The 10,029-nt window shown below is 41.2% G+C and overlaps 2 protein-coding genes across 2 annotated transcripts; both read right to left on the bottom strand.

Moving 5' to 3' along the window:
* Positions 1 to 14: 14 nt before the first annotated feature.
* On the bottom strand, positions 15 to 4,055 carry dhdh.2 (dihydrodiol dehydrogenase, tandem duplicate 2). Its single transcript, XM_067594579.1, has 7 exons — positions 3,914 to 4,055; positions 2,948 to 3,059; positions 2,476 to 2,639; positions 1,990 to 2,242; positions 1,031 to 1,155; positions 612 to 762; positions 15 to 389 (listed from the first exon to the last, which is right to left on the bottom strand). The coding sequence occupies exons 1-7, from the start codon at positions 4,034 to 4,036 to the stop codon at positions 280 to 282; spliced, it is 1,038 nt and encodes a 345-aa protein (XP_067450680.1). The 5' UTR covers positions 4,037 to 4,055; the 3' UTR covers positions 15 to 279.
* Positions 4,056 to 5,024: 969 nt separating this feature from the next.
* LOC137189513 (trans-1,2-dihydrobenzene-1,2-diol dehydrogenase-like) lies at positions 5,025 to 9,641 on the bottom strand. Its single transcript, XM_067599425.1, has 7 exons — positions 9,002 to 9,641; positions 8,780 to 8,891; positions 8,516 to 8,679; positions 7,247 to 7,499; positions 6,449 to 6,573; positions 6,082 to 6,232; positions 5,025 to 5,668 (listed from the first exon to the last, which is right to left on the bottom strand). Exons 1-7 carry the CDS (start codon positions 9,089 to 9,091, stop codon positions 5,559 to 5,561), a joined length of 1,005 nt encoding a protein of 334 aa, XP_067455526.1. The 5' UTR covers positions 9,092 to 9,641; the 3' UTR covers positions 5,025 to 5,558.
* Positions 9,642 to 10,029: the final 388 nt, after the last annotated feature.

The following is a 10,029-nucleotide window of genomic DNA, read 5'->3' as shown; positions in this document are numbered from 1 at the left end:
CTTAACTTAGTCAGTGACATTGTGGATAGGTTTATTATTGCAGCTTAAAAATATGTTAAGCATCTTGGATCAGAACAAATTTATCCTTTTTAAAACAAAACATGATCAGCCAAATAAGACAAAGATAAACAGGTCATAGAAAATGAGCGTTCTTTATCCTCACAAAAGGTTAACATAGTCCTCACTGACAGTGTAATAATGTAAATTACAGTGAAAACAATTTATTCTCCATTATATCCTCATTCTATTAGACAAGAGACATAAGTGCATGTTTAACATTTACTGGCAGTCCTGGCTGTACACGACCCCCACCTGCCTGCGAACCTCATCCTCCACCTCAGCCAGCAGAAGAGAGTCAGCATGAGACATAACTGCACTCTCCTTCAGCCCTACGTTGAAAAAAACAACAAAACATTAAGAACATATGCAGTGTATTGTTACATCCACACACACAAACACAGTAAATGGCTGTTGATGTTTCAGTGTTTCTGATGCCACCTTGTGTTGAAAGTGTGTATAACAAGTAACTTTGCCTGAACAGATGACAGATTACTGATTGTGCTTGTTTGAGCCATTTAGTTTATACATGAATTAAAATTTCTCACACATACCTTTGAGCAAACACTGTCGTACCTCCTCTGCTTCGTATCGCATCCCTGTACTGTTGATGAAGTTAAGAGGCAAGTAGGGTTCTGGTAGTGGGTACTGAGTCTCCTTCCCATTCACCACTAATGCCGTGGGACACCACATATGGGCGGGGATCTAAAAAAACATGCCGTCAGAAAACCTTCACAAAAATGACAGCAGACATTCAATTACTGTATGTACAGAATATCATGCTCAGTGAAAAAACATCTCCTTATGTTAATCTCTAATGTCCTTCCATTATTGCTTGACAGATGACCTTATTTCACTTACCAACCTTCAATTTTATATTGAACATGCAAATGTACACAGTGCAAGGGGGTGCTGTATTTCAGACAATGATTTGAATATAATTGGGTCATGCAGTCTTCATGTGATGACCTACCTGGATGGTTCCCTTTGTGCCTGCGATAATAGCATCATTGGGCAGCTGTACACCCAAAGAGCAAGTGAACACCGCCATCCTGTTCTTGGAGAACTTCAGAGTGACAACCATAGTGTCATCCACTCCTGCAATAACATATACATATACATATTTATGATCCATGTTTAATAAAAAATGTAAACACTGTAGGCAGCAAACAAGCACAAAAACTTACAAAGAGGCAGGAGTACAATGACAGTAATGCAGTAAGTGACTTTATTCTTTGAGCTGATGTTTTGGCAACAGCCTGCCTTCTTTAGAGCCTGAATACAGCAATAATAACAATAAAAATAATAATAATAATAATAATAAGTGCTACATAAATGATTGTTATATGCTTTCCACTGCTGCATAAGACGTCTTCCATGCTGACTGCAAACAAAAGCTTGAGTCAGTAAATGCTATTGTGTTTTATATTGAAGAAGAATACAAGTGTGCAACGCAATAATACGTGTCTGGACTTTCAAACCTTATCGTGTCCCAGTTAACACGTAAAAAATAAAGTGACAGAGATAAGAGGTGTAGTCTTATCAAAACATGAGATCTAATAAAACAGAGCACTTCTGTTCTCATTTCACACAGGCATCATACTAGCACAGCAAAAACTGTTCAAGCTCCAACTTAAAAACTCAATGGGGTCACCCATGTGACCTGCGTGTGATTTCTTTCTCCAAAAGAGGAAGCAGTGGTGAGCAGGATGACTTGGCCATGACAACAGACTTCTTTCTTCTCTTCACATAAAATGTGAGCAAAAGGGTTGTTTTGTCACAGCAAGAAAAACTCAGAATGAACCAGTAATTCTCACCACTGTTGATGAACTTACACAGCATTAGTGTGTATTAGTATTAATGTATTTGTAACTCAATAAAGTGATACCTTTGCTTTGGAAATCATATCTGTGACACCCTCTTTATTGTTACCTGTCTCCAGGCAGAACCCTGTGGCCTGGATGCACTCTGGCTTCTCTCCATTATACACCATGCTTGTGAACTGCAGGCAGTAGATGCCGATATCCAGCATTGCTCCTCCACCCAGCTCCTTCTCCACTGCTCTTGGTACGTGCATTATTGGCACACCAAACTCCGATCTCACCATCTTCACCTCGCCCACCTCCCCCTGGGCCAACAGCCGTCTGATCTCTACTGAGGCTGGGAAGAATCGGGTCCAGACAGCCTGGAGCAAAGAACAGAGGGATGTGATTACAGTTACATTTAGTTCAGTACTTAAACTGGTAGGTTTTACTATGCAGAGTAACTAACGCTCTTAGCCGCAGTTAAATACAGGACTGTTTGTCCACCTATGAGTCAGGTTTTATGTGGTCTATTTACTCCTCTTTTAGGAAATATGAATAATTGAGTATTACATAAAAAAACACTGCAGTCCGTTTGGTCTGCTCCAGTCTGTACCTCCATGAGAAAGACGTCATTCCTCTTGGCACAGGCCAGGATCTCCTTCACCTCCTTAGTGTTCATGGCCAGCGGCTTCTCACACAGCACGTTCTTCTTAGCGTTCATAAACAGCAAACAAGTGCTCAGATGGTAGGGATGGATAACGCCAACATACACCACATCTGCGCACACACACACACAGAAATGCACAGACCAGAGAGCATACTTTAGGAAGTGAGATTATTCTTTTTGTAAAATATGTATCTAAAAAGAAAAAATAACCTAGCAGGAATTAAAAAAACAGTTCTGGGTCAAATTGTAGTGTGAATAAATGGAGATTGAACAGTGGTTGGGGTTTGCTGTGTTGGAAAGTTTCACCTTTGATTTGAATGCTCTGGAACAGAAAACAACATTGTACAAAACAATTAAAATACCAAATGCTAAGAGCCATCAACCATTCAAATTTGACCCAGGTCTGACACACACTGACCAATGTTTGGATCTCTGGCCAGCTCCTCATAGCTGCCATATGCTTGGGGGATGCTGTGCTTTTTGGCAAACTTCTGTGCATCCTCCAACTTGCGAGCTGCCACGGTTACAACCTATGAATACAATTCAAAATTGTTACCACAACAAGGTGTTCCTCTCCTACCTTGATGAAAGGTCTGTTATAATCTAACTTGTTGACTTGTTGCAGTCTATATGCCAAGGCTGATGTTTAGACTGAAGTCAAATATTATCTTCCCAACTACTGTATATCAACTCAGTACGGCCCTATTAGATTTTCTGCATAACCCAAATAATAATTGGATGGTATGCAAGAACAGAACTCTGCTTTTCTCAGACTCTGCTCAATGAATTGACAATTGTAATTTACAAAATAACTGAACTGGCACTTTTTCACAATCTGCCCATTATATTCTGTTTAGAAACTGAGAATCAGTAGTACATGTTTTGGGGGGGGTCCAATAATTAATTTATTAATTATCTTTAGTCTTCAAAACTGCACATTGTGAATTAAGACACGTGATACATTAAGTTTGTATCTTTGGTAAAGAGTTTATTTTGCAATTTAAATACTATATTGCTGTGTTTTTAAAAAACGAAAAGCCGTATATATACCGTAATTCTTCGGTTTTGCAGTGCACGTTTAGTGCGTATTTTACGGTAAAAGTAAGTCAAAGTGTTGGAAACACTGCAGATTACAGTGTACAAATCCCATAATCTGACGTCGAGTTTCAGTGATTTATGGCTCTTTAAAGCTGCAGGTTGCACACCTGCAACATTATGTCTTAGTAATTTGATGAAAAATTGATTTGAACAGAATGAGTGAGGATCGAAAGGAACAGATCAGACAGTCCGCACGAAGCAATAAACCTCACGCAGTCCTGGTGAAACGTTTTAAGATTTTAATCACAGGGTGCATTTGTGTCTAAGCGTCTTCTAATACTCATACCTGATGGTCTTCCGGAGGAAGAGTTTTCAAGGCCACAGTGAAGTCATGACTGATCTTCCCCGCGCTACAGATTCCCCATCTGGTTGCCATATTGGACAAAGCAAACTGACAGGTCGAGTTCATATCAGCTGCTGCGCAGGCTTCTCGCCACTAGGTGGAGACACAGTATTAATTTTGACTGTGTGACGTAACGTTGCACAAAATAACATGATGATGTGGTGTTGTTGTTGTTGATGATAATTATCAAAGATGTTGAATTGTCTTGACAGGTACGTGACCTCCAGTTAGTTAGTGATGATAGAGCAAATAAAAGTGTATCAAACAAGCTACATAACTCGTTTTTCACTATAATAATGACCTTTCATCTTACATTTTGACAATAGTGTTAATGCCACTACTAAGTACTCATGTCAAGCTATGAACTGTATTTCACAGATAAGAGCTGCAGATATCTTCACACTCCATATCATCCCTTGTGCTATAATGATTACCAGAGGGATTCTTTTTCTTTTTTCCTTTTTTTTCCTAAGTGACCACCAAGGATGGTCAAAGGTCAGAGGTCATACAATACTAGCCCCCTCGATGCTGGTAAGAGCTGACAGACAAGGACATTGTGGCAGGGCTGATGTTCATCATCATATTACTTAAAGCTGAGTGATCCACCTGAAGCAACCTCTTTGTTAAATAAATGAAATTTAGAATTAGCGCTGTAGCACAGACACAGTGCAAACTCTAAGAAAAAAAAGACATTGATAATGTAATTTTGTTATTTCTTCTTGAAAAAAAAAATATCCGCAGCGCTTTCTCATGATCCATTTTGCATTCGTGGGCTGTATCCTGTATCAATGAGACATCCTCCAGCTTTTAGGAGTCCTGTGAGGCCAAAAGGTTGAGAACAAGTGTTAAATGAGCCATGCTCTTTGCTGACTCATAAAGGCCTTTCTCTGTCCTAACCTTGAACAGCAGACAGTGCAACCTATTTTTGTATGGAGAACATGAATCTATTTGTACATCGCTGTAAGGGTCAGACATGACAGAACACTTTGATTCAAATGTGCTACTCAGAGCCTCTTCTTTTCTCAAGAGGATGATATTTGAAATGAAACATGGCTTTTGCAATCAGTCCTTTATTGGATTCATCAATCATACATCTAACAGTGACAACAGGGTTTGTTTTTACAGGCCTGGGTCTTAATTAAAGGATGGTGACATCACAACACTGTGGCCATATTTGTTTACATTGTGATTTGGCTGGTTTACACATGTTTTCAACCTGACATTTTTAATCTGTGTAATAGAGAAACTGACAGCGTTTGTCTATTGTACTGTGTACAATGTGTTTACATGGTGACTCTGGGGTAGCATGATTATATTTGGAACTATAAAAGGCACACGGAAAACAAACTCCCTAATAACACACCCAAGATTTACATGTTCCACTAATTTACAGATTGCATCTTTAATTCAGTGACAGCACACTCCAAGTCACAGCTTCCTCGGTGACACTGCATCTGCATCAGGCTTTGTCACACAGTGCCATGAGTGATCTGCTTATACCAAAGATCCAAAGCCTGCCTCGAGCAGCTCCCTCTGTTCCATCTGAGTAGGTTTAGGTCAGGTGAAACAGCCTGGTTTTGGAGTGATGTCACTGGCTGTCCTGGCTGAAGACGACTCCCACCTGGTTCCTGATTTCATCCATGATCTCTGTCAATAAGACAGAGTCTGCCAGAGGCATCCGTGGGCTCTCCTTAAGTCCTGCGGATGAAGAGGAGTCATATTAACCATGTGGTCACAGTTTAACAGGGAAATCAGAATGACAGAAAGACCCGTCTGTTTATAACAGAGTTTAAATCATGCACATATTCACAATCATGCATAAATTATGTAAGCAGGGATGCAAAGATTATGTAAATTAATGTAGGAAGCAAATCATAGGAGTGTAATACTGCGCAAGCTAGAGGACATTCCAAGGACTGATAACAGCAGTGATTCTGAATCAATCTGATGAGTTTATTAGTGTATGACTACTCATCTTTTTCATCTTATTTCACTGAATTGCAATGTCTTCCTTTCAAACTCACCTTACCTTTGAAACGGTAGTTTGGGCTGTTCAAACAATTTTATCTCTTTGAAGACAAATACGCACCTTTCCTTTTATCATGACTTACCTTTAAGCAGGCATTGCCTCACTTCCTCTGCCTCATAGCAAAGCCCAGTGCTGTTGGTGAAATTCAGAGGGAGGCAGGGTTCAGGCAGTGGGTACTCCGTCTCCTTGTCGTTCACCACCAGAGTGGTAGGACAGTGCATGGGGCCAAGGACCTAAAGGGCAATAACAAAGGGCATTTTTTGCGTCAATTGAATCCTTAAACTGGTAATTCATCTAACATACTGCATGTGCAGCGGGTATGGATTTGTGGCTGAATACTTCAATTTAATCAAATGTGAAAGTAATTAGCAGTCACTTCGGTCTTTGCATGTCTCAATCATTTCTCAATTAAATCAAATGTCTTGTACAGGACTTGTTGCATAACATACTTTAATGGAGCCCTTAGTGCCACTGATGACAGCATCATTTGGAAGTCGAGCAGCAATCGAAAAGGTACAGAAGGCCATTCTCTTCCTGGAGAACTTCATCACCACAACCACTGACTCATCCACTCCTGACAAACATGTAAAAACAGTAAATCATGACAAGGGTCAATCAAGTTTTCGAGCTATAAATTAATTAAGGAATGCTAACAATACTGCTGTTTATATCAGTATTTTTCCAGTTCTATTCAGTTCAGTTCACTTCAGGTCATTTCCGGGCACACTTTACAGACACGCTTCACTTAGGTCACTTCAGTTTAATTGTATTCAGCATGACTTTTTGATGAAATAAGAGGTGTCAAATATACACTATGAAAAAAATATTTTCATGCATTCATTAAATTGACAAATATGTGACATGAAGGTAGATAAAAGAAAATTACACATATAATGTGATGGTCTTACGTTGAAGGATATCTCGCTGTGAGACACGCAGTTACATACTCCCCTGCCAGTTTTACAGCATTACTGTATTCTCAGGGGAGGATTTGGATTAGTGTGACATTTTAAAGATAAGTCTGGGATTTTCTGTGTGAAGAATTCTTCCCTAAGGTGTTTACATTTTGGACAGTTCATGAAAATGTGTTTTTTTTCCCTCTACGTCACACAGGGGATTCTTCTTTTCCTCTTTTTTTATGGTAAGCAGTTTCAATCACCAATTTGTGATCCCTGATTCATGCTGTGTGGGTAATGATACTAATCTACATCCCACCTCTGCTGTGTGACCTGTGTGCTGAATCATACCTGAGTCAAGCAGCACCCCTGTGGCTTGGATGGATTCTGGCCTCTCCCCATTGAACACCATCAGCACAAACTGCAGGCAGTACACTCCAATATCCAGCAGAGCACCTCCGCCTAACTCCTTCTCCACCGAGCGGGGGATGTGTAGCTGAGGAGAACCGAAGTAGGCCTTTACCAGCTTCACCTCACCTACTGCCTCCTCAGCCAGCAGCCTGCGCACCTCAGCGTGCACAGGGAAACAGCGGGACCAGATGGCCTGAGAGGGACAGAGCAGACAGTTTATATTGGAGTTTCACCTGAGAAGCTGTTTATTACCACAGCCCTCCACTTCCTGTATGAGCACCATGGCAGATGTGCTTGTCATACATGACATGACAACATGTTTTCCTCTACCATGAGCTATAAATATTCCCAGGACATGCAGGGTTATACTTCCTACATGAGTCCCCTGTCTGCACTCATAGCAATGTACTGCAACTATTTACCAAACTGTATGAGAATATGAATTGCAAATTGTTTCCAAAATCTAGTAGTTTTACACCTAGCAGCCACCTGCAGCAGTAGTGTCTGTGGCAGATTAAAGCAATCATTCAAAATGTTGGGAAATATACTTATTTGCTTTCTTGCTGAGAGTCAGAAGAAAACATCAGTACCACTGTCAAGGTAATGACCAGCTGCTGGTTAGCTTAGGTTAGCATAAAGACTGGAAAGAGGGGGAAACAGCTAGCCTGGCTCTGTCCAAAGGTAACAAAATCTGCTGTTCTGCACCTCTAGCTCACTTAACACATTATAAATCATTTGTTTAATATGTTTAAATTTTAAAGAAAAAACGACAGGTTGCAGCTTCACGATGGGTTACGTGCCACACTGTTTCTTGACCTGGAGCAGTAACTTCATTCCTATGCAATACATAGCTAACTGCTGATTGTAGCAGTATATTTACCAGGCATATCTAACTGAGTTATCAGTTTCACCAAACTCTCAGCAAGAAAGCTAATAAGAGTATTTTCCAAAATGTTGAAATATTCTGTTCCTTTTCTATTCTTAACGGCAACAAAAACAAAATATTTTTCTGTACATTCATTTGCATTTTCTAAAGATGAAGATAAATGTGTGTTTATATTATCTTCAAGTTTTCACAGCCAAACACTCTCTTCTTTCTTGTGTTAGCTCCATATCTGAACCTGTAATGACCCCTACTGCCAGCTAGTGGCCCATAAGCATCATGATCTACATCGAATGCCTGAATGACTGATATCCTTTCAACCTTACCTCCATCAGGAAGACATTGTTTTTCTTGGCAACGGTAACGAGGTCTTTCACCTGCCTGGAGTTCATAGCAAAGGGTTTCTCACATAGGACATTCTTTCCAGCTTTGAGGAACAGCAGGCCAATTCGCCAGTGCTCTGTGTGCAGCACCCCCACGTATACAATGTCTGTGAGGACACAGATGTTCCAGGCTCAGCTTCAAGCAGTAACACCAACACGACATTATCTCTGCCTGTGCAGCGAGGCTGTTCATAGCTCTTAACTCACCAATGTCTGGGTCGTTGGCCAGCTCTTCATAGCTGCCATAAGCCTTAGGAATACCATGCTTCTTGGCAAACTCTTTGGCACGCTCCAAGCTCCTCGATGCAATGACTGCTATCTGTACATGAGAGAAAAACACAAACACAGCTCTGTCAGCAGCTCTGGTCAGTGCACGGGAGACATCCTGTGTGACAGTAAAGATGTAGTGAGCTTGTTTGGATAGAGTACCTGGTGATCTCCAGGAGGCAGAGTCTTCATGGCCACACTGAAATCATGGCTGATCTTCCCTGCGCCACAAAGTCCCCAACGGGTTGCCATGTTGAAATGGATGGTAAGTGACAAATGAGCTGGGTGGTGCTTTAGTAAAGCTCTGAGCTACAGGCGAGTTGTGACCTTGGGAAAGGATGCACGTTCAGGGGAAGAAACGTACTAAACTGTCATGCCTTAGAGCCAGCAGCACTTCAGCGAGAAGGCTCCTGCATTTATATTCCGGGGAGGCAGCATGTGTCACCTCCTTTCTGCTCCCACCCTGAGGTAAAGGGTGTAACACACACACACACACACACATGCACACACACATACATACACACATATTAACACACACACACACATCCTGCTGTGTTGTTGCTGATACAGGCCTTTCAATCTGGGCTGAAGTGGTTTGCACCAGTTGTCTCTAACAATCTGTAACTGGGCTATCAATGGTGCTCTCGCCCATCATTAACACGCTCAAGGGGAATAAGTGCACAGTTTAATGTGTACAGAGCAAGGGTTCACCTTGCCCATAGATCAGCAGGTCAAGTATTGGAAGCAGGAGCTGCTTTGTTTCCCACTGAGAGAGAGGCACTGATTAGCCTGTGATGGTTTGACAACTGCACAGAGGCCAATGATTAATCTGGAGTCTCATGGATTGCTGGGATAAATAGCTGGGTTCACAGAATGTGTGTGGCCAGTATTTAACTGGCCAGTAAGCTGAGCCAGGATGACTATGGAAAAGCATCATCTCAGTTGCCCTTGAGCTAAATATTATCTGTTTAGCCAGACAAGGTGGTTGTGTAAACTTCCTGCCACATGCTGCCAGTAGAGGACACTGTGTTGTCAGCAGAGTTTACTTTCTCTCTCAAGTCTGAGGATTTGGCATGGCTCATTGCAAGGAATTATATAAAGGTTTGCAAAATCAGGTGAACCAAGAAGAAGGCAGATGCACTGCCAGAGGTCATCAAAACAGTGTTGATCAGTTTGTAAGGAAAAGAAAA

This window comes from Thunnus thynnus, chromosome 1 (genome assembly GCF_963924715.1).
Source record: "Thunnus thynnus chromosome 1, fThuThy2.1, whole genome shotgun sequence".
Taxonomy (NCBI): domain Eukaryota; kingdom Metazoa; phylum Chordata; class Actinopteri; order Scombriformes; family Scombridae; genus Thunnus; species Thunnus thynnus.
The sequence above is the reverse complement of the archived record's forward strand: the minus strand, read 5'-3'. Positions and strand labels throughout refer to the sequence as shown.

Coding starts and splice junctions, on each gene's coding strand:
- dhdh.2 (XM_067594579.1), bottom strand. CDS start 4,036: ATGAACTCGACCTGTCAGTTTGCTTTGTCCAATATGGCAACCAGATGG. Junction 2,640..2,947: donor GGCCAGAGATCCAAACATTG/GTCAGTGTGTGT, acceptor GTGTGTGCGCAG/ATGTGGTGTATGTTGGCGTT. Junction 1,156..1,989: donor AGGGTTCTGCCTGGAGACAG/GTAACAATAAAG, acceptor ATGTTATTGCAG/GAGTGGATGACACTATGGTT.
- LOC137189513 (XM_067599425.1), bottom strand. CDS start 9,091: ATGGCAACCCGTTGGGGACTTTGTGGCGCAGGGAAGATCAGCCATGAT. Junction 8,892..9,001: donor TGCCTCCTGGAGATCACCAG/GTACTCTATCCA, acceptor TCTCATGTACAG/ATAGCAGTCATTGCATCGAG. Junction 8,680..8,779: donor GGCCAACGACCCAGACATTG/GTGAGTTAAGAG, acceptor GTGTCCTCACAG/ACATTGTATACGTGGGGGTG.